Source organism: Protomyctophum parallelum (genome assembly GCF_964188405.1).
Source record: "Protomyctophum parallelum genome assembly, chromosome: 7".
Taxonomy (NCBI): Eukaryota; Metazoa; Chordata; class Actinopteri; order Myctophiformes; family Myctophidae; genus Protomyctophum; species Protomyctophum parallelum.
The window spans coordinates 7,255,842-7,280,226 of NC_139705.1; the positions used below are offsets into that span (position 1 = coordinate 7,255,842).

General features: G+C 44.5%; 1 protein-coding gene across 1 annotated transcript in view; it reads left to right on the forward strand.

Moving 5' to 3' along the window:
• The window catches only part of plxnb3 (plexin B3), a 120,737-nt gene that overhangs the window by 89,457 nt on the left and 6,895 nt on the right, over positions 1-24,385 (forward strand). The window contains 31 exon segments of the mRNA XM_083769594.1: positions 193-352; positions 913-1,021; positions 1,129-1,237; positions 3,216-3,338; positions 4,026-4,136; positions 4,977-5,067; positions 5,196-5,365; positions 6,040-6,191; positions 6,545-6,561; positions 6,564-6,649; positions 6,834-6,970; positions 10,962-11,138; positions 12,938-13,100; positions 13,213-13,344; positions 13,684-13,788; positions 14,519-14,680; positions 15,191-15,342; positions 15,469-15,569; positions 15,825-16,042; positions 16,302-16,480; positions 16,706-16,772; positions 16,945-17,091; positions 17,421-17,501; positions 17,720-17,798; positions 17,959-18,062; positions 18,400-18,481; positions 18,699-18,865; positions 22,309-22,469; positions 23,372-23,519; positions 23,995-24,059; positions 24,255-24,330. Coding sequence (XP_083625720.1) covers positions 193-352; positions 913-1,021; positions 1,129-1,237; positions 3,216-3,338; positions 4,026-4,136; positions 4,977-5,067; positions 5,196-5,365; positions 6,040-6,191; positions 6,545-6,561; positions 6,564-6,649; positions 6,834-6,970; positions 10,962-11,138; positions 12,938-13,100; positions 13,213-13,344; positions 13,684-13,788; positions 14,519-14,680; positions 15,191-15,342; positions 15,469-15,569; positions 15,825-16,042; positions 16,302-16,480; positions 16,706-16,772; positions 16,945-17,091; positions 17,421-17,501; positions 17,720-17,798; positions 17,959-18,062; positions 18,400-18,481; positions 18,699-18,865; positions 22,309-22,469; positions 23,372-23,519; positions 23,995-24,059; positions 24,255-24,330 — 3,831 coding nt within the window.

Sequence of the window (24,385 nt, forward strand, 5' to 3'; positions counted from 1 at the left end):
GATTGGTTTTCCTGGCTCTATGATTGGTCCTTGTTCTCATGCAGTACACAGGTCATTTCTGTTGTTTGACCAGATGCCTGATGAAAGTCAGATGACCAAAGAGAAATAATTAACGTATTGAAAAAATATTGTTACTAGTAGCAGTAGTAATAGTATTTTCTATTATAACACATGTGTGTCGTCTCCTCCTAGGTGACAATGACCGTGGGTCAGCTGCCCTCCCTCTCGGAGGCGGAGTCTCTGTCCTGTGCCTTCGGGACCCTCCCCCCTCAGCCTGCTGTCGTCAAGGGAACGAGCATCATCTGTCAATCACCCTCACCAGAGCTCCTCCCACCCAAACCAACAGGAAGTGGTGAGGACTCCAAAAGAAAATAATGATGTAGACTCGAGTCATGATTATGGGTTCACCTTTTCACTTGGAAATGTTGATGTTGCATGTTTTTGTTTCAAAATCACATAATATGAGATTATGAGCTGACGATGTGATATGTCTTGAATGGTTTGATTAAAAAAAAAAGAAAAAATGTGTTTGAATAAACAAAGAATTGTGCAAACTGATTTTCAAAATGAAAATAAGAGAAAGGTATTCCGTTCAGCTTGGTGTATATAAAACCAACAGTCTTAATCATAGACTGTTCAATGGAAGTTGCTCAGTGGCGCTTTGAAGCACCCGGAAGAACGCTATACTTCCGCATTTCACCACCAAATGTTGGTGGTCAGATGTGGAAGTGCAAACGAGCGCTCGATGTTAAACCCCAGCGGCACGCGGGGTTTCCTCATGCTAAATGCGGGGGCCTGTCTGCAGTTCCAGCTCTGACCACTACATCTCGCTGGCTTCAACGTTGGCCAGCCTTTCTGGGGAGCTTGGTCTTAATTAATAACTAAATTAAACGGTTTACTTCCTTGTTCCAGATCACATGACCCTGCCCGTGTCACTGATGTTTGGTCACGTGACCATCTCTCACATCAACATGACGTTCTACGACTGTGGAGCTATAGGGAGACTTAACAGCACCTCACCGTAATGCTCACACACACATGCATACAAATACATACCAAAGATTACAATATTATATTATATATATTCTGTAATGCATTACAACAACCCGCTTATCTCCTCTTCTCCAGGTGCATCGCGTGTGTCACCAGCATATGGTTGTGTAACTGGTGTCCACTTGACCAGCTTTGTACCCACAGCCGCAGCTGTCCAAACACACACATGATCCACAACCAGAGGGTAAGGCTGGCCTGTCTCACTCTGGCCCCTTTTCCACCAGGGTTGAACCGGTTCCATTCTTTTTTTCTCGTGCCTTATTTTGAACCAAATTAATTGGTTGAGGTCCCGTCATTGGTTCGGAACTGGAACCAAAATTATAAACCGTCCTAAAAAAGAAAGAACGGAACCAGTTCTAGAACCAAAGTTATGGTGTTGGTGGAAATGGAGCCTGTCTGTCTGTCTGTCTGTCTGTGTCTGTGTCTGTGTCTGTGCCTAAGAATCTCCGTCCGGCCAGTACAGTAGTTGAGGTTGGTAAATTGGCACACCCAGACGTCATCTTACCCAGCGCAGTGTTTCCTCCTAGCTCCATGCAGGTGATAATGAACTCTCAGTGCTGACAGTGTGAGTTGGAACTGTCACCGTGGATGTGTGTGTGGGTGTTTCAGCACTATTCCACTGACAGGTTTGACTAATGACAGCCTTATTACCTAACTGGCAAACAAACATCACATCCCCTTTATTCGGACGACGACATAGACTGGCTAGGCGCACAAAACAAACCGAAAATAAATTGCTGAAGTCAAACACAATATAGAGCCAATAAAAGCTTACGATGGCTTGTCATTTCCTTGGGACCACTTTTGCAGGCCATTGTTGGCGCCGGCTGTACCAATGCCGCTACCATGTGTCGAATTTAAATCCATCAGCCCAAGCCAACACATCACTTGCGTTGCAGATAAACATTAACGTTACCACCCTCAAATTAGAGGCCTTGCAGTCTGTGTATGACCGTCCACGCATTCGTATGGAAGGCAATGCTTGGCGGCAGTATAATTTAGACCAATTTAGACCAACGTTTTAGCCTGTGACCCAAAAGAGAAATCTTATGTCTCCCCGGCACCCAAACTCTTTAAACATTTGTTTTCTAATTTATGGATTTTTCTTTCTTCATGAAATTACTGGAAAAAAATCATTGAACTTTTTCTCAAGTCTTTGATTGCCACCAAAAACCTCCGGCACTCTTGGACACTGCCACCGCTATTACAGCGCTTTTACTTTACGGCAAAATCAGCTATCGCTAATCGTCTAAACTGACCTTTATCTTTCTTCAGAATCTAGTCATTTAGTATTCAGCCCTAAACATCCACGATTTGATCCATCAACGCAATCCGTGGCTCAATTCTGAGAAACACGCCTCTAAAGATCGCTGCGCACCATAACATTGAGTGGACATCTTGAGGGCAACACACAGCGATCCAAGCGTTAGCGTAGCGCCGGGGAACGCTGCTTTATGGTGGTGCCGTAAGTGTAGTGTCTGAATCAACGAAAAATCGCACTCGTGTGATTATCGTCATACATCACATTCTGTGCTCGGCCAATCGGTTGAGCACATTCCGTGCTCATACGTACACAGACACACAAAGCTGTGCATGGGATGGGGCTAGCACCCCTCAAAAACTACAAATTACGTCAATTACGTCAACGGTAAGAATCGACATTGTGATTTATTACGGCAATTACGGCAAGGCGGCGGTGGCTCAGGGGTAGACTGGCTGGATGGTAACTGCAAGGTTGCCAGTTCGAACCCGGGCTCCCCCAGAGTCAGTGTCGAAGTGTCCTTGAGCAAGACACTGAACCCCTAATTGCTCCTGATGTGCTGGTTGGTGCCTTGCATGGTTTCTTCCGCCATCGGTGTGTGTGTGTGTGTGTGTGTGTGTGTGTGTGTGTGTGTGTGTGTGTGTGTGTGTGTGTGTGTGTGTGTGTGTGTGTGTGTGTGTGTGTGTGTGTGTGTGTGTGTGTGTGTGTGTGTGTGTGTGTGAATGTAATGCACAATCTCTGTAAAGCGCGTTGGATAAAGGCGCTATATAAATGCACCATTTACCATTTAAGGGCATTCATGAAAATGTTTGCTTTTTTGGGGGAATATTTGTTGAAAATATATTGAGCTTTCTGACCTGTCTGTCTGTCTGTCTGTCTGTCTGTCTGTCTCTACCCATAGGCTCCTCAGTCTCTTGGACCTGCATCCTGTCCTGTCATTTATTCCCTGGGAGGCTCCTCGTTGGTTCCCATAGGCGTCTCCTCCTCCCTGGTGTTGCTAGGCAGAAATCTGGACATTTTCACCGTGAGCACGTTAGGATTCAAGTGACACTGTATTAAATGACCACTTTTCAACCTATCTTCGTATACTAGGTCCTCACTAATAATCATGAAAGAATGGCGCAATTATTTTCTACTCTGTCTGTGTCTCATAGGAGGGCTGTGGGCAGTTCAGAAACCGTCTTCGATGGGGAATACAAGCTTATAGAAACTGAAGGGTTTCTAGTCCTGAAAAGTAGCTTTTTGTAAAAAAATCTTGTTTAAAAAAAATCTGCCTAATGATGATGTCACTGGAAGACTGTTTCTAAATTGCCCACAGCCCTCCTATGAGACATGAATCAATTTTATCATGATTATTAGTGAGGACCTATTATATGAAGATAGGTTGAAAAGTGGTGAAGTGGTCCTTTAATGAATACAATAATAATGGATTATAGTCATTCTACGCAAAACCATGAATGGAGCGATATCACATAATGTACAAACTGTGTAGAATGAATGATAAAATATATTATATTATTATACCGGTATAGTAAGTTAACAAACTTCACTCTGTCATTCACTTTTTAGCCTTTAGGCAAGTTTTTTTTCCAAACCTCAGCTCTTTTCACTGGAACCGTGTGGGGGTGTGTGTGTGTGTGTGTGTGTGTGTGTGTCTCTGTGTCCGTGTGTGTGTGTGTGTGCGCGTGCATGTGTGTGCACGCGTGTGTAGGATCCAGCAGACTATGTGTGCGTCGTTGAAGTGGAGGGAACTCAGTTCAACCTGACAGCTGGCGTTAGACAAACACATGACACACACACCTTCACCTGCTCTCCTCATCAGGTAACACACACACGCACACGCACACACACACAGCACACACACACAAACACACACACACACACACACACACACACACACACACACACACACACACACACACACACACACACACACACAAACACACACACACACACACCCTCACCAGGTGACACACACAATCTAAGATATAACTTGAGATCAGACAGGGAAATCTGACTCTTTAACCCATTTTGGGCGGGAACCCCTTTTGGTGTTTTAAGCATTATGTTATACTTTAGCTGTTGAAAAATAGCAGATCTACAAGCTCATGCAATTTGTGAAAATGTGGTGCAAATATATATTCTTTCAGAGTGAGCGTTTTTAACTCAAATCTTTGCATCTGCGGGGGTCACTGGAACAACATATTTTCAGATGGGGGTCGGTGGCCAATTAGTTTTTGGGGTCCTTGACATATTGAAATATTGAGCACCACTGATACAGAAACATGGGTATTTCAGAAAGCTGTCAGAATTTAGAAGACATTTTTTTTTTTTTCGACGTCAGGCCTAAATGATGTTATGTTGTTCTGAACGGGCACCCATTTTGGTGTCGCCATCATGTTATGCTTTAGCTATTTAAAAATAGCAGATCTACAAGCTCATATCGCGCCACCGAGTGGCGCGATACGAGCTTGTAGGTCTGCTATTTTTGAAAAATCGAAGAACGACTGTGACATTTTTAGAATCTGATCTCAGGTCAGAATGGGTTCATCAGACCAGTGTGTGTCCGGCGGAAACCTCGTATGAATCTGATCTCAGGTCAGAATGGGTTAAAACATGTCTGTCTCTCTGTCTCTCTGTGTGTGTGCATGTGTACGTGTAGTTTGTGTTTCCAGTCACACAGCTTCAGTATTCTGCTGCTGTGTTTGTGAGGAGGGGAGGTCTGCGCATCGACACATCACCCAGTCTGAGACGTAAGAACCCCCTCATGCTGAGTATTATAATATCACACAATACTTTCTCAATAATAATAATAATAATAATAATAATACCGCTACTAAGAATAATGGTAATAAACACAGCCATAATTATCACTTCCCAGTCCATCTGTATGACTGCTCAGCCGGCCAATCGGATTGCTCGCAGTGCAGGGCGGTGCCCGAGGAATACGGCTGTGTCTGGTGTTCAGGAAGCCCCGCCCGCGGCTGTGTTTACAACCAATCGTGTTCCAGTGCCGTGGCGGACACATGCCCGCCCCCACACATCACTCAGGTAAACCAATCAAAACGCGACACATCACTCGGGTAAACCAATCGAAACGCGACACATCACTCAGGTAAGCCAATCAAAACACGACACATCACTCAGGTAAACCAATCAAAACGCGACACATCACTCAGGTAAACCAATCAAAACACGACACATCACTCAGGTAAGCCAATCGAAACACGACACATCACTCAGGTAAACCAATCGAAACGCGACACATCACTCAGGTAAACCAATCGAAACGCGACACATCACTCAGGTAAACCACCTGAAAGCACTGAGGAAACCAATGAAAACCTGGCCTGTACTAGAAAGCAGGATATGCGTGAGGTAGTGAGTGAGGTATATCTGACATCTACATTGGTTTACTTCTTATTGATATTGATTATATTCGAGATAACGGATCATTGCATATAAAAAAAACAATCCGTATAGTCTTGGAATCATGGTATCGCCGTTCGTAATGGAAAAAGATCCTGTTGAGTGTTAGATCGTGAGAAGAGAAAGAGTGTCCAGAGACCGACCAAATCCATCTGTAATTGTAATGTGTGTGCATGCGTTTACCTGTCTTTCTGCTTGTCTACTGTACCTCTGTGCTAAAGACATCTTAAAACACCATTGCAATAGATAAGGCTTGAAGACATAAATGCTGTGTGTGTGCCTGCCTCTCTGTCTAGGTCCTCCCTGTGTCCGGTCCGTTAGAAGGTGGTATATTAGTGACCATCCAGGGTTCTAATCTGGGAATGACACACCAGGATGTAATGAACGGAGTTTCAGTAGCGGGGGTCACCTGTCGGCCTCTAGCTGAACATTACAGGATCTCTACCAGGTACGCACACACATGTACGCACGCACGCACACACACAAACACACACACCCTATGCATATGATGCAACTATAGTTACATTGAGACAGCGACAAGATTGCCCTTTAAAATAAAATGTACTCCTCTACTGAGCTCATTCAGATGTGGAGTCATGTGCTCTGTCAGACATAGGGAATTTCTAACATGCTAATATTATTATCTTAATCTCCTTTGATTACACATCGGAGCTCTCGGGGGCTCAGAAACACTAGTGTATTTCAGCAGAGTGTATCTTTCACGGGCTTCGTGGCAGACAGAGTATCAGTATCACTGGAGGTTCTTTTAATGTCATGACTTGTCCTAATGTATACCTGCAGGGTGGTGTGTGAGCTGCAGCCCCTGCTGAGCCCAGGGAGGGGCCGGTGCTGGTTACCGTGGGAACGTCCTTACCTGGGCAGTCCTCCCAGAATTTCACCTATCAGGTTAGCACGCACGCACACACGCACGCACGCACGCACGCACATACACACGCACACACACACACACACACATATAATCTGACTCACAGATTCACTAATTTATCTGTGTCTGTCTGTGTGTGTGTGTGTGTGTGTGTGTGTGTGTGTGTGTGTGTGTGTGTGTGTGCGTTTGTGTGTGCGTGCGTAGAATCCCCAGCTGTCGTCCATGCTTCCCGACAAAGGTCCGGTCTCAGGCGGAACCAGGATGACCATATATGGTCGCCAGCTGCTTACTGGGCAGACCAGTGACCTTACAGCTTATGTAGGAACACTGCCTTGTTTAATGTGAGTACCCTAACCATGACCTCTGACCTATCCTATACCTTGTCTTAAAGGGGGGGTGTCACGGCCCGAGATTAACATTGCTGATAAGGTACATCACGTGGTCTGAATGAAAACGATTTCAAACGGCACGTGACTATATCTCAGGCTCTGACGTGACCTAGCATCTAGGCAAGCTGAGTGGCTAGCGCACTAAAGGCTACTAGTTTTGAGGTAACTTTTTGCGTCATACTAGGTGAAAGTAATACGTGATATTACCCCCATATCGGTGTGTGTGTGTGTGTGTGTGTGTGAGAGAGAGAGAGAGAGAGAGAGAGAGAGAGAGAGAGAGAGAGAGAGAGAGAGAGAGAGAGAGAGAGAGAGAGAGAGAGAGAGAGAGAGAGAGAGGAGAGAGAGAGAGAGAGAGAGAGAGAGAGAGAGAGAGAGAGAGAGATGAGAGAGAGAGAGAGAGAGAGAGAGAGAGAGAGAGAGAGAGAGAGAGAGAGAGAGAGAGAGAGAGAGAGAGAGAGAGAGAGAGGAGAGAGAGAGAGAGAGAGAGAGAGAGAGAGAGAGAGAGAGAGAGAGAGAGAGAGAGAGAGAGAGAGAGAGAGGTTAGCCCGGCGCTGTGGCGCTAGACAGGCAGTGGTAACCTGTGAAGCTCCAGCGCGGCCCGGAGTGGTTGACACTTTCAACCATTATGAAGCTAAGTCTGACACCAAACCACTAGCATGAGCTGATAGCCACCAGGAATGCTAACGCGCAGAGCCCAGAGGCGCTCTGCCTTAGCCCAGATAAAAGATCAATTTCATTGGTCAAAATGTGCGATCCCGATCTGACGTCATAATCCAAGATGCTAATTTAATAGCCTTATTACCTCCCGAGGGCCGTGTCATCCCCCTTTAACAAAGTGATTCTACACCTTTTTGACCCAATAACCCAGGGGTTTTCAACAGATTTGGACCCAGGGACCACCATTTTGACTAAGAGCAACCCGGGGACAACCTCTATTGCGTCCCGCATCTCGCGGGAGAGTCCCAAAATTGCACTCCCGCAAATCAAAGACATGGGAAAAGAATTGAGCATGTGATAACCATAAACTTAAATCTTATAATCATATTCCATCATATTCGAGGGGCTTTTGGAGAGAAATGACTCCAGACTCTCAGAGGGCAGGTGTGTCTGTATTCAGCTGTGATGCTCGTTGATGCTCGTTATGCATCAGGCAATTATGTTTCTGCACTGTACTGTCGAATAGGCCTACACCTGGCTCAATATAACTAAGTTACATTTGGTTGGTATGAAACGCTTTATGTGATTCATAAATAAAGTGCTTTTAAACTGAAGAGGATGGCCAACGTTGGGATAGTTCACTGAAGGACTTATTATTCTATATGCATTACACACCCCATGGAGCCTTGAATTCATGGAGATGGAGTTTTTTTATCACATTCCTAAGCCAATAATTTGATGTCCGGCAAAGTCTTCTGGAGGAGACTCAAAGTCCTGCCAGAGACTGGTCCTCAATTTAGTGGCTTAGGAATGTGATAAAAATAACTAAAAGATCTCCATGAATTCAAGGTGAACTGTCCCTTTAAGACATGAGGTCGATCTAAAAATCTGTTTTCTCAAAAACATTTGATAATGCACTAGGCAACAACATACTGTACATACACATTTGACATGGTCAGACATATTTATGCCAGAGGGATATGATGCTGTTACCTGTATGTGACTATAGTGCTGTAGCAGCAGTTTTCAAGGCGGGATAAGGGGTGTGATGCGTTGCGAGCTTTTCTTGTTTTAGTGGAAAAGTGTATAAACCACGGTCATAAAGCACAAATTACATGCTTGTTTTTTTTTTCTTTAAGATATTTTTGGGCCTTTTTGCCTTTACTGACAGATATACAGTAGATTGTAGTGCTACCAACGAATATTCTATATCCGAATATATTTTCGAATCAATTTTTTTTATTAATAACCGAATATATAAAATTAAGCTTCGAATTATAAATAATAATACAAATTATGTTTAGTTATTATTCGTTTTCGCGAGACGGTGCCATGGGTAAGCGTTGTGACTTGTGAGCTTGTAGGTTAGTTATATTTGCAGAATCTGGGACAGGCTTTAGTTTGCTTCGGTGTTGCTTTGGACGGACAGGAGAGTATATTTTTAGACAACACACAGATCTATCACTCATCAATCTTCAATCATGAAGTGACTTTATCCTTCAGGAAATTATAAAAAGATAAATAAAATGCGTAAGGATGAAATGTGGCGCCGGGTCCGGCAGCAGCAGCAGCAATGCAGTGTTCTGTTCTGTGAATTAATACTGCCTCCGTGCCTCGTTTTGATAAGGCTGTGTGGTAGGATTGCTCATTTAAGAAAAATGTCGGTGAAGTTTTACTGGAGAAGGGAGAATGCATGCGTTGTGTTCCAACTCGGTTTTCAGCAGCACCAATGCGCGGAGTATTTATTGGTGTAAATATAATGATATCAAAATCAGAATGGCTCGATTTGAAATCCGAAATCCGAATGGGTCGAATTGCTCGAATCCACGTGGGTTTTTAAAACGAATATCCGAATGTAATTTTTGGACAATTCCGGCAGCACTAGTAGATTGACAGGAAAGGGGAAGAGAGGTGTGGGGGGGAAACACGCAGCAAAGGTTGTCGGGACCAGGACTCGAACCCTCGACATGCTGTCAGGCTGGATTACCAGCCTAAGTGCCCCGGGCCACAAATTGCGTGCTTGTTTTATCAACATTCATGTTTCTTGTTCAATGGAATGGCTTCTACTGGATTTATAAATACTACTCTGTCTCCCTCCAGTGGTGAGGGATAGGATACAGAGGATACCTTCATTTTACTCCTCTTATCCTTCTACTAATTTTCTTCCCTCATATCTCTGTCTGCCTGTGCCTAACTTTGGTTCATTGTAATGTCGCTGATCTACAATCTGAACCTTGTATTCCCTAACGTTGGTTGATTGTAATTAACTTATTAACTTACACTTCACCTACCGCATCACTGTCGTGGCAATAATCACGTTAAACAACACCCTCTCGTGTAATATTGCTATTCTACAACCGTTACCCTTAAAACAAAGAGAATCGCTGAAAAAATATATTTTTTTAATGACAGATGTATTCACTACGACCACAAATGTCCAAAGAAACTAGCTAACCTATATCCACCGAGTTTGCTAGCGCTCTGGGAGAACAGAGCAGCTGAATTCTTTGTTTTGATTAGGTGGTGAACAGTGCTGGTTAAACCACCGGCTAGAAGGCTGTTTCAACCAATCAGATTGCTTCCTCTTAACGACCTGTTGTAGAATGTTGCTTATTTGGATCTCAGACTTGGATTATGTGTTTTACGGTGCGGTTGCCCGAAAGGGGCAACCGTTGTGCAACTTTAATATTCTATCTTAAGTAACACCCCAACGGCTCGGGAATCGCGTGCTTCCACTTCGCTAAGAGATATGTTGTCAGCGCCGTATCCGGCACTTCACAGATGGGGGGGACGAATCCGAACCGGCCCACATGCACGGGCGCGAAGCGCCCGTGCATGTGGGGCGATTCGCACGGGCGCGAAGCGGCCGTGCGGAAAAAAATCGGGTATTTGCGGTTATAAAGTCGTTATTTTCGGGTAAAAACGGGTCTGCACAGCAGAAATAGCCTAGTGCAAATCTTACCTTTTTGATGAGCCTGCCCGAGACATACACGGCTTTAACCAGCACTGGGCATAACATATAAACAACTTCCTGAATCCTATCCAAGTTCCCCCATAGAAATACATTGAAATCTCCACTATAGCAGAATCACACGCACTCGCACAACACTGACAGCGAGTCAGCGGCGGCCGCATGGTCCAAGTGCCTGCCCAATTTGAGGCTTTTTTATTCCCCGTGGCCGGCGGCCCAAAACGGTTCGCGGCCGTCCCCGTGGCCGTCCCCGGGGACCCCCGTGGTTCCTACGGCCCTGTATGTTGTAACCACCCTGTGCTTTCTCTCCGCCAGTGTAGAGGAGGTCACCGACAGCCAGATAGTGTGTTGTACTGGTCCCAGTAATGACACCGTCCGGCTGCGTGTCAGAGTCCAGTTTGGGAAGGCCACACGGAGCGTGATCAGTGCCTTTTACCGCTACTTTGAAGACCCCGTCATCACTGAGGCCGCACCCTCTGAGAGCTTCTATGAGTAAGATACCTTTTTTGCTTCTACACTACCCAGTGTTGGGTGTAACGGCGCTATTAATAACGGCGTTATGTAAGGGACTACTTTTATTGGTAACGGAATAAACTAACTAGTTAGTTTTGCAATTTAGTAGTTAGTTACTTAGTTACTTTTCCAAAACAGTAGTCCCGTTACTATAATGTGTCCCTGTTCATTTTGTGTGCAAGATTTAAAAATAATAAAGCCCCGACTGCCCGGAGTCTATTTCTCCTGCCTTCATATCTGTGTGATTTATCTTCCCAAGCCCCAATGCGCAGCGCATAGTATAGCCTACTATACATCCTGCGTCTACTACATCCTGTAAGTTCACTTAAGAAATAAAAGTATTGTTACAAGTAGCTTTTATTTTGAAGAGGAAGAGGAAGTTGTTTCGGTTGTAGCCAGCTACTATGACAGTGCCGGTGGTGGTGGTGGAATATACTCTATGCGGAATAATAATAACAACATGCTTTAAGCCAAAGTAAAAACCGCATGCGTCTTTGACTTAAACAATGTAGGCTAAACACTTTGGAATTACGTTATACATGGTAGATCCTCCGTGGCTGCGTCATTAGGTGAGTACTAGTTTAATGAATTGTTTAAGTTTAATAGTAACATTCATCATCAATGCCCCCCCCAAAATAACAGGTTACAGGATTCTCATTCCGTTACTGTCTGTCACTGCCTGCAAGGATGGCCGCCGTGCCATTTCTTATAAACTATCTAGTTCATACGTCGGTCCACGGTGGTGGTGGTGGTGTTGTTCATGCGCCGCGGTGCGCGCCGTGGAGAGGGCATCATGTGCGCTGTTGGCTGGTTGGAGCGCAGCGCAACAGCCTTTCTGTCCAGTCCTACGTGTATAGACTGGCGATTGTGGCGAATTATATTCGTTAATAAAGAGAGAGCTGTAAAGGGGATATTGTCTATGGTCAGTTCATGGTGTGTATCATTCTCGTTTTTAACCATAGAGTTAATTAGGGCCGTAATAATGCGGCGCAATGACGGTAGGCAGTAGCCTAATAGCCTACCTGCGCAAGCATTAAAAATGGGTTTTAATTGTCTGGTAACGGAAAATAACGGAAAATAATCTAACTTGTTACTTTTCTCAGAAGGTAATCTGTAACGGTAAGGGATTATTTTCATGGGCAGTAATCCAGTAACCTAACGACGTTACTTTAGAAAGTAACGATGCCCAACACTGACACTACCTACATTCATGTTCTTGTATAGACCAATCTGGTCAAAGGGAGCACTGTTGAAACATGCTTTCTTCTCCTGAGGCCGATTCTAAAAAATATATACGGTACTTCTAACAGTTTTCTGATAAACCTGTGCTTCTATATCAGTGGTTCTCAACCTTTTCATGTCAAGGACCCACCGGAATTATCTGTATTTCCCCCGGCGGACCCCCATCTGAAAATATGTTGTTCCAGGAACCCCCCCAGAAGATTTGAGTTAAAATGTTTGCTGTGAAAGACTATATATTCAAAGATTTGTGCCACATTTTCATGATTTTTTTAAAATATCAGATCTACAAGCTCGTAGTGCGGCACTCGAGCTTGTAGATCTGCTATTTTTCAACAGCTAGAGTAAAACATAATGCTTAAAACACCAAACGGGGTTCGCGTCCAGAATGGGTTAAGGTGAGTGGCAGCAGTCTGTCTGGACCAACCACGTTGACGTATCAGTAGAACTTAACACATGTTTCAGAGGTGGGCGGGTCATCAGGGTGAGTGGCAGCAGTCTGGACCAACCACGTTGACGTATCACATGTCCTGTTTCAGAGGTGGGCGGATCATCAGGGTGATTGGCAGGAACCTGGACGTTGTGCTGCAGCCTTTCATCATGGTGTGGGTGGAGCCTATCGGAGTCCAGAGGGTGAAACGGGGAAAACGATTGGCTCTCCTGAACGCCAAACAACTTGTGTTCAACAGCACCATGGAAACGGTAAAACAACCAATCAGAATTGATTGTGTACGGATTACTATACTACATATATGACACAGCATCCATTCAGACAGTGGAATGTTGTTGAATATTATCGTCTGTTGGTTGACAGGTGTCAGATCGTTGTAATGTCTCATCACCGTTGGAGATGACCTGTTTGACCCCTAGAGTGACACCTGCTGTAAAGGTCAAGGGGTTGTGGTTTCAGCTCGACAACGTCAGGGTTCACTTTGAGCGCATCAAGGTACCCGTCTCTCTCTTCTCTACCTGTCTCTCTCTTTTTGTCTGTCTGTCTGTCTGTCTGTCTGTCTGTCTGTCTGTCTGTCTGTCTGTCTGTCTGTCTGTCTGTCTGTCTGTCTGTCTGTCTGTCTGTCTGTCTGTCTGTCTGTCTGTCTGTCTGTCTGTCTGTCTGTCTGTCTGTCTGTCTGTCTGTCTGTCTGTCTGTCTGTCTGCCTCTGTACTTTTGTCTGACTACCTGTCTCTCTGCCTGTATGTCTCTCTGCCTGCCTGTCTGTCTACCTGTCTCTGCCTGTCTCTGTCCTTTTGTCTGACTACCTGTCTCTCTGCCTGTCTATCTCTCCAGGGCAAGAGGTTTAATTATTATCCAAATCCAGAGCTGTTCTCTCTGAATAGAGACACTCCAGATTCTCCCTATCGGTTCAAACCAGGAGGAGTGATCGCTGTTGAGGTAAATGCACACACACACACACACACACACACACACACACACACACACTGACTGACTGACTGACTGACTGACTGACACGTGCATGTACGCACAGGGGTGCAGTGGTTAGCAATGTTGCCTCACAGCAAGGAGGTCCTGGGTTCAACCGTTGCCAGGGGTTTGCATGTCCTATCTGAGTTCCGTGGGTTCTCCTGTTTCCCTCCCACATAAGACATGCTATGCTAGGCACATACTCTTGTCAGTCGGTCCCCGGGCGTTTCACTGTAGCTGCTCACTACTAAGTAGTTATGACGGGACAAATGCAAAATATACCCAAGCGGTATAAAGTACAACTTGAACTTAAACTTAGAAAGATGCAATCCTGTGTGGTTGCCTATAGTTCATAGTTCACATAGTTCCCGTATTGTGACGTCACAGTTTGTTGTCCAATTATAATGAGGGCAAACAGGTACCTTCAATTAGGTATAGGGCATGTAATCGTTATCCAATCAGAGGAGAGAAAAAAAGGCCAATAACAATAGTCTGTTTGCGGCAACCACTGTTTGCGTACATACTGTACACACAAACACACTGTGATATACACACTTACCTTCAAATATACACAAACGTCTGTGTGTGTGTGTGTGTGTGTGTGTGTGTGTGTGTGTGTGTGTGTGTGTGTGTGTGTGTGTGTGTGTGTGTGTGTGTGTCTGTGTGTCTGTGTGTGTGTGTGCGTGCGTCACATCCTCAGGGTGCGGAGCTGACCAGAGCCATCCGTAGAGAAGAGGTGGTGGCCCGTCTAGGGGATCAGGCGTGTGAGGTCAAGACCCTGGACAGCACACACCTGTACTGTGAGCCTCCAGACTCTCAGCCCAGCAGTCTGCAAGAACACCAGGAACTACCCAGCCTCAGAGTCAGTACACAATCCATTGCTTTAAATGAAACCACAAAGTAAACAATTCAACCCACAGGGATTACTTAGATGTGTGATGCTTTTAATTGTAATTATTTTCTATTTGTAAATTGTTAACATTTTGTCGAAAAAATATAAAGCAATTGGATCGTGTAGTCTCTCAAGCCTGACAGCTAATCTACAGTCTAGCTGTGCCCCCTGAATGCGCTAAAACGGAATTGTCACTGTTTGTTATTTCCGCTCACAAAAGTATATTTTAAATTACAATAATATGTTTTTAATTTCCATTTATGCTAAGCAGCAACCTAGCTACTTCTGCTATTTGTCGCACAGCGAGTACTCACCACTGTGTTTAAGTGGTTAACTTCCTGATCTATCGGATGTATATAATATTGATTATCCTGTATATTTCTGTCACGCACAGAAACAACCTCTTGTCTGTCTCGCATTCATTGGCTTCAGACCTTGATGTCCAGTTGATTGACGTGTGTTGTGACCAATGGGTTGCAGGTTTCTATGGGCAATCTGCAGGTTGATTTGGGATTGGTCCAGTACGACACAGACCCCCTCCTCCCTCCCGTCCCATTCGTCGCTCAGGTGGGTCTTGGGGCGGGAGCAGCGATGGTCATCCTATCAGTGCTCATTATCATCCTGATGTACAGGTAAGCGCAGCACGCACGCACGCACGCACGCACGCACACACGCACGCACGCACGCACGCACGCACGCACGCACGCACACACGCACGCACGCACACACACTTCACATGTGTAATTTGTGTGTTACAGGAAGAAGAGTAAGCAGGCTCTCAGAGATTATAAAAAGGTTTTGTTGCAACTGGAGACTCTGGAGATCAACGTAGGAGACCAGTGTCGCAAAGAATTCACTGGTATGCCTGCACTGCACACGCACACGCACACGTGCACACATGTGCACACACATGCATGCCCACAGGAACACGCCGCACGCATGAGCACACGGCAAAACTAAAGACTTGCAATAATTATTTTAATTAAACGTGTGATTTGATCGAAACCTTACACCAAACGATTCCGGTGACATTAGTATGACGTGCGCGCGCTTGTGTGTGCTTGTGTGTGTGCGCTTGTGTGTGTGTGTGTGTGTGCGTGCATGTCTCCATCAGACCTGATGACAGAGATGATGGACCTCAGCAGTGACGTGGGCGGTCCAGGCATTCCCCTGTTGGACTACAAGACGTATGCAGAGCGCGTGTTCTTCCCGGGGCAACAGGGGGCGCCATTCAGCCAGCACCTGGACCTGCCCGAGTCCCGCAGACACACAGTGGAACAAGGCCTGGCGCAACTCAGCAACCTGCTCAATAACAGACTGTTTTTAATTAGGGTGAGGAGGAGATGGCTGTGTGTACGCATGTGCATGTGCACGTGTATGTATGTATGTATATATATATATGTGTGTGTGTGATTTCCCGGTTTTATATTTGTATGTTATTTCAAGAGTTCAGTTAACGCGCATATGCACAGAAAACCAATGCCATTTTCAATGTTTTCAAAAAGTCACTTTTCTGTCCTGTCTCCCCCTCTCTCCATCTCTCTCTCCCTCTCTCTCTCTCTCTCTCTCTCTCTCTCTCCCTCCCTCTCAGTTTATCCATACGTTAGAGGGACAGCAGGGCTTCTCCCAGCGTGACAGAGGCTACGTGGCCAGTCTGCTGACCATGGCTCTTCATGACAAACTGGAGTATTTCACTGACGTGATGAAGAGTCTTTTACAGGATCTCGTTCAGCAATATGTCGACAAGAACCCAAAGCTCATGTTACGAAGGTGAGGGCTATTATTATGATTATTATTATTGCTAGTTGTAAGGTAAACGGTAGTAGTGGTGTTAGTTGTAGTGGTAGCAGTAGTTGTATGACTAATAGTGGTAGTTATCGTAGTAAAATCAGTAGTTATACATTATAAAACATTATAAAAAGATATAAATCACTCATCCTATTGATTGTATTTTTTCACTATTGTGTGTGTGTGCGTGCTTGCGTGCGTGCGTAGGACAGAGACGGTGGTAGAGAAGATGTTGACCAACTGGATGTCCATATGCCTCTACTCCTTCCTCAAGGTATTGTGACTGTCTAATACTAATAATGTTTCTTTATATGTTGATACAGTATTTCATGTTCAGAGAGACGTGTTGACGGTGTGCGTGTCTGTAGGAGGCAGCAGGATAACCTCTGTACGCGTGTGTGTGTGTGTGTCTGTGTGTGTGTGTGTGTGTGTCTCTCCCTGTGTAGGAGGTAGCAGGGGAGCCTCTCTACATGCTGTATCGTGCCATAAAGTACCAGGTGGATAAAGGACCTGTAGACTCTGTCACTGGGAAAGCCAAACGCACTCTGAATGACAGTCACCTTCTGAGAGAAGACATAGAATACTGTGCTATGGTACGCGCACGCACGCACACACGCACGCACACACGCACACACGCACACACACACACACACACACACACACACACCTATACAAACAAAACAAATGCACAGACAGCTAAAGTGCATTTGACAATCCTAACATTTAACGTTGTTTCTCTCTCCATTTATCTACCTGTGTGTGTGTGTGTGTGTGTGTGTGTGTGTGTGTGTGTGTGTGTGTGTGTGTGTGTGTGTGTGTGTGTGTGTGTGTGTGTGTGTGTGTGTGTGTGTGTGTGTGTGTGTGTGTGTGTGTGTGTGTGTGTGTGTGTGTGTGTGTGTGTGTGCGCGTGTGTGACACTCAGACTCTGACAGTGTTGATTAAGAATGGAGTGGAGGTCCAACCGTGTCCTGTTAAAGTTCTAGATACGGACACCATCACACAGGTACTGTACCTGTCTGTCTGTCTGTCTGTCTGTGTGACAGTCTGTCTGTCTGTGTGACAGTCTGTCTGTCTGTCTGTCTGTCTGTGTGACAGTCTGTCTGTCTGTCTGTCTGTGTGACAGTCTGTCTGTCTGTCTGTGTGACAGTCTGTCATGAGCCTACAAGTCGGTTGGGAGAAAGTCAAAGTATTTTTAATGATGTCTGTCTGTCTGTCTGCCAGGTTAAAGATAAGATTCTAGACCAGGTTTACAGAGGAGCCCCATTCTCACAGCGGCCATCAGCTGACTCCCTGGACCTAGGTACTGTAAAAACACGCACGCACGCACGCACGCACGCACGCACGCACAGTCTCTCTCTCTTCTCAACACTAACATACAGTAATCAACATTACACTGACATATCAGTAAATAATATTAACAGTATATTCAGATTCCATAATGTTCTGGTTTGTTTTGGCAGAGTGGCGCTCAGGTCAGGCAGGTCACCTGACCCTGTCGGATGATGATGTCACAGCTATTGTCCAGGGGCGCTGGAGGAGACTCAACACTCTGCAGCATTATAAGGTGCGACCTCTAACCGTGACCCTTAACATTGACCGATTTTCCTAGACACTTTGTCATTGGTCGATTTGCCTGTGTACTTCCTGATTGGTTAGTCATTTCGACCGGGCTTTTTTCGACCAATGACAAAGCTTCTAGGAACATCTTTGAATGCAGATTGTGGCCCCTGGATGTGTCACAGAGACTACATTTATTTGGGAGCGTTTTACTCATTGCTGGCTGTCTGAATACCAACAGAAATGTTGACATATTGCTTATAGCTACTTTAATTTAGAGATGGAAGTACTATATTCTCAGGAAACCTACTTCCATTGAGACATACATCTCCTGTCTTCAACAGGTTCCTGATGGCGCGACAGTGGCTTTGATTCCTCGATCTCAGAGTTCTGTTGGGATCAACCAGGTGTTTCAGACTGGAGAGAGTAAGATTTATTAACAGTATACAGTATAATATGTAATTAATTTACTTAACACAGTTTGGTGACACTTGATGTGTAATTTGATCACCAGGCTAATAAAATAACATTGACATTGAACCTTGATGTTAGAGCGATGAGAATCTCTTCCCGAACGAGCACAAGTGGACTAAAAATGACAGTGTGTGTGATACAGAGATTTGTCCCTACTTGGCTCCCGTAGAGACGCCCATGCTGGAAGGTGAGGAGGAAGAGGGTGTTCGTCTGTGGCACCTGGTGAAGAGCAACGAGGAGCCAGACATCCCTAAACATCGCAAGAGCAGCATGAGGGAGAGAGAGAGAGCTAAAGCCATCCCTGAAATCTACCTGACTAGACTGCTGTCTATGAAGGTACATAGTCCGTCTGTCCGTCCGTCTGTCCGTCCGTCCGTCCGTCCGTCCGTCCGTCCGAAAGCCTACATTATTAGTCACATGACTGTGTAAAGAATATAATAAAGCTAAATGCAATAGGGCCACCTAATGGAATCGGTGATGATAAATAGACGCATAAACAAAAATGGAATATAACGAGAGCCAAAATGAAACTCAAATGAACAGTGAAAAACAAAGCCATTGTCTTCCTTTGTTGGAACAACAGATATATTAGAGTTTGTCCTTTTTTTTTCAAGTGCGTCTCAAATTCTGCATAATAGTGATAATACTGTGTATTTGGGGGTAAATGTTTGGCGATTTCTGTGTATTTCACAGAAATTGCAGTGGAAAGTTCCATCCCTGCATATAGACAGGCCTGTCTTCAGGGCCAGTCTAGCCCAATGTGTAACCTCCTCCCACGCTGCACAGTACCCCCGGGACTCAGTCACACAGCATTACCATCTATAGGCATACCATATATAGGGGCGACCAGGCCAACACCATCTATTTTTGACCGTTTTCTGAACATTGTATCGAAAATGTTCCTACAGATGTATTTAGTAAAGACCGAGTGGTAAGATGAAATAAAGCGGCTGTGAAGCAACCTTTTAACCCATTCTGACCTGAGATCAGATTCATACGAGGTTTCCGCTGGACACACACTGGTCTGATTAACCCATTCTGACCTGAGATCAGATTCTAGAAATGTCAGTCGTTCTTTGATTTAAAAAAAAATAGCAGACCTACAAGCTCATAGCGCGCCACTCGGTGGCGCGATATGAGCTTGTAGATCTGCTATTTTTCAATAGCTAAAGCATAACATGATGCCGACACCAAAATGGATGCCCGGTCAGAATGGGATAAACCAGGTTTTTCTGACAGCCGCTGTCAAATTCAACACACACAGGTGTTCCTGATGTGCTGCTGATGGGGAACACGCTGCGGGCTAACCGGAGGCAAACCGGAGCCTGAGATATACAGTATACTTAGTTTTGCTAAGGTGTTGCGCAAACGGAAATATTGTATGAATCGACAGGCTCATTGTGAGTGTAAATCAGGCATAAGCCTCAGAACCAATTGGCTTAGGGGATTCCTTCCGTGGAATCTATTGTCATTAGGACCGTGATGGAGAGTTTGGGGTTGCTTGTATTTAAATTATTATTTGGAGGGGATGTTGACCTATTTCTGCTTGGCAGGCATTATGTGCTGTACTACTGTACTACATCTCCATTGTATGTTTGACCCAAATACAAAAATGTTTGACCCAAAAAAAGAAAGTATACTCAGCGGAGCCCAGACTTCACTGCGATATAGAGCAATGGGTTCTGTGACTGATAGGAAATGTTTACCCGGTTTGTAATTGAAATGTTTCTATTTTGCACTGATTTTACTTTTATTTTTTATTTTTTATATTTTATATAGGTTCTTATTGAACTGATATTGTGGTGCCCCTATATTTTATAATCCCCTTTTGTTCTTTTTCTTCTTATTTTAGTTTCCTGATAAAGACTCTTGGCTAACACCATTTAAAAAGGCTGCTTAGCAGTCTATCCTATCAAGCAGCAAGCTTGCTGCTTATAGCATAAATGTAATTCAACACATGATACTGTCGGGTATTTTCAGTTAGTGGAACCACTAATATCTAATAAATAATGTCAAGGTAACACAGAAGTCTCTTGAACAAGTTTTTTTTAACACAATTTTAAAAGGCTGCTTCTATCAAGCTTGCTGCTTATAGCATAAATGTAATTCAACACAAGATACCATGAAGACATCTAATGTTAAGGTAACACAGATGTCTCTTGGACATAAACGAGAAGAAATATGCCCAAAATGTGTCCGTTTTGCCCATCTCCTGAAATCACTACCTCACATTATTAATGCTGCTACCACAGATGGCGGCAGATCTGTTTCCTCAGCGGAACATATTCTTTGCGTCACCTTAAACTCGCTCAATCATTGAGATATTTTAATTAGGGGTGTCAAAGAAATCGATTCGAATTAGAACCGCGATTCCCGCTATGAACGATTCAAAAGCGATTCATAATTTCCAAAAATCAAAAAAATATATATTCTTTTTTTTTTTAAGATTTTTGTTTATTTTTTTTGTTTACAGTCACAGGAGTTTTTACTACATGGTGTTTGTGTTATGAAATGTAAGCTTACCCTAATCAGAGTAACCAGAAGCATGAGTTCAAGTCCGTTGCTCTCCCCTTGTCCCCCATATATGGGGACTAGGTTGGTGGAGGGTGTGTAGAGCCCAGCATCACATTAGATGATTGACACAGGGGTGAAAAATGGGTTACAAAATTTTTTATCAGAGTAACCATCATGTCTTCAGTCATTTTCAAGTTACTGTAGTCATTGCGAACGCAGTGAGCCACTTACTATGAGACCCTGCTGCTCATGTCTGTGTGTGTGTGTGTGTCTGTGTGTCTGTCTGTCCCGCTGTGACACCACCCGCCCGCCACCAGAGGGCGCAGCTGTAGCACACACACACACACACACAGGGCGCAGCTGTAGCACACACACACACACACACACACACACACACACACACACACACACACACACACACACACACACACACACACACACACACAACCACACACACACGAGCTGCGTTCGCTTCCCGCGTTTGCGCAGTCACTTCAGTTCAGCACAGCTGTATTGTATTGTAGTATTGAATCGAGAATCATTTTGAATAGACAATAGTTTTGAATCTGGAAATCGATTTTGAATCGAATCGTGACACCAAGAATCGGAATCGAATCGAATCGTGGGACACCCAAAGATTCGCAGCCCTAATTTTAATACAAGGTGTTAAGGTGCAAGCACACCTTACGTCCCACTTTGTGCCCAGGTAACATGCACGTGCAGTACCACAATAGAGAGTATGCACATGCATGGTTTCCCCCCCCCCCCTCATCTAGACTTCAGTGGCAAAACATTGAGCAGCATGGAGTGTTGGGGTTTGGGAGCGCTCGTTGGAAATCACTCAACCGTCCTGTGTATACACTACCACCTGTTTCTATAAATGTCACATAATGCAGGAGGCAGCAAAATGTGTTGTTGTGTTATTGTGAAAACAAGCACTTCCAAACTCTGACACACTGAATCAAATGCAGGGCATTTCTTGACAGAAAGTATAGCTCATAACGTTTCTATGGTGGATTTTTATGAAACAAAAAACTTTGCAGATAGAAAGAGGATAATTCAAGCTTTTCGTACAGCTGCATTGTTTAATACAATCGGACGACTTTTCTGTTTGGATGAATGGGCTGTCAAGGCCAGAAAGTAGTTTTTTTGACCCTCTATTGGAGTTGAACACACGCCCCACATGTCCGCGCCCTACGCTTTAGACCGTATACGTGCGCCATAGCTTGTCTAAACGGGGTCTATTTGTCTCTCTCTCTCTCCAGGGAACTCTGCAGAAGTTTGTAGACGATGTTTTCGTGGCGATCCTCAACACCAAGCGTCCTCCACCGATTGCCGTTCGGTACTTCTTTGACTTTCTGGATGACATGGCAGAAAAGCACGGCATAGATGACCCGGAGACTGTTCACATATGGAAAACAAATAGGTACAGTATACTAAACATAAGCTTTCCATATAGACAACCTACAGTAAATTCCACCAGGAAATATACATTAGGGATGGGATGGTGTGGTGGCAGTACACATGATTCTTATTATCATAAGAAAAACTTTACATCTGGAGTACATTTTTTAATCTGAATATACAAATGCAAATGTTCTCCTTTTTCCGAAAATTCACTCCTGCCAACACATTCTGGACGGGAACCCCTTTTGGTGTTTTAACTAAGCATTATGTTATACTTTAGCTATTGAAAAATAGCAGATCTACAAGTTCATAGCGCGCCACCGAGTGGCACGCTACGAGCTTGTAGGTCTGCTATTTTAGAAAAATCGTAAAAATGAGGCCCAAATCTTTCGACGTCAGGCCTAAATGGGTTAAGTCCTTCTGACTCTGTAGAGAGTAGGGTGCCTTGAACAGTATCCCATCATCACAGCCTAACTAACACATCCGTGTCACAGATTTACCTGCACTGGTTAAAGAAGCACTTGATTCGGGGGTTAGGCCCACCATGCCATCTTGGTTGTTGAAATCAATGTTTCTGTGTTCTAATCTAAGCAGATCAGTGTTGTTGGGGGGGGGGGGCTGAAACATCAGGCTGCCAAAGCCAAGACAAGTCAGATATTTAGGACTATTTAGGACATTGAGATGTCATTGTCTTGCATTCTTATTGCTTTTAGATGGCCTTTCATATGGGACAGAGTGACAGCACGGTACGGTGCAGGGAACATAGTTGAAATATTCGATTCAATATGCTTTATTGGCATGAAAGTCGCATGAACCATACATGAAATGAAACACTGACTCTCTTTCTGTCTGTGTGTATGTGTGCTTGTCTCTCTCTCTCTCCGTCTGTATCTCTGTCTGTCTGTCTGTCTGTCTCTCCAGTCTCCCTCTGAGGTTTTGGGTGAACATCTTGAAGAACCCTCAGTTTGTGTTTGATGTCCAGGTGACAGACAGCATGGACGCCTGTCTGTCTGTCATCGCCCAGACCTTCATAGACTCCTGTACCACCTCAGAACACAAAGTGGGACGGGTATGTGTCCGTCTGTCTGTTCAGCTGTGGTTATAGCAGTGGTTACCAAACCTTTTCATGTCAAGGACCCCCAAATTGACACTAATTGGCCCGCAGACCCCCATTAGAAAAGATATGCCATAAGAGAAGATCTTTATGGCTCTAGCAGTGATTCTCAACCATTCTAATTTCAAGGATGCCCCAGTTTGACATGCATAAGGCTACGGACCCCCATTTAATGACATTTCTATCCCTGAGACCCCCAATTCATATTGTAAAATCAATGTTAATTTAACTCTGAGAGTGTACAAAACGGGTCCATTTGGAGTTATAGACCCTATACGGGTCCATTTGGTTCCTAACTATTATTTAGCTGGGGACCCCCTGGAACTCAAGGACCCCTGGGGGTGCCCGGACCCCACGTTGGGAACCCCTGACATATAGAGACATCTGTTCTAATAATAATATTTATTGTTTTGTAAACTTTTGTTCGTAGGACTCTCCGGTTAACAAGCTGCTGTATGCCAGAGAGATCCCTAGATATAAACAACTAGTGGAGAGGTCAGTGCACTACACACTAACACTGATGTACTACTTTTCAGTTTCACTTACTTCAGTCATATTTACTGTGTATTACTAGTACTACTAATGTATATAGTGATAATGATCCTGTGTATTGTTGACATAGGATGGATGTTGTAGTAGTAGTAATGTTGTAGTACTGAGATGTACTGTAATACTGTGTATTTATTTCAGGTACTACAATGACATCCACAAGGCAGCCTCGGGTTGTTATCAGGAGATGAACTCTACACTGACTGAATTGTCTGGGGTTAGTAACGCGCGACGCGCGTGCGCGCCACACACACACACACACGCTGGACACA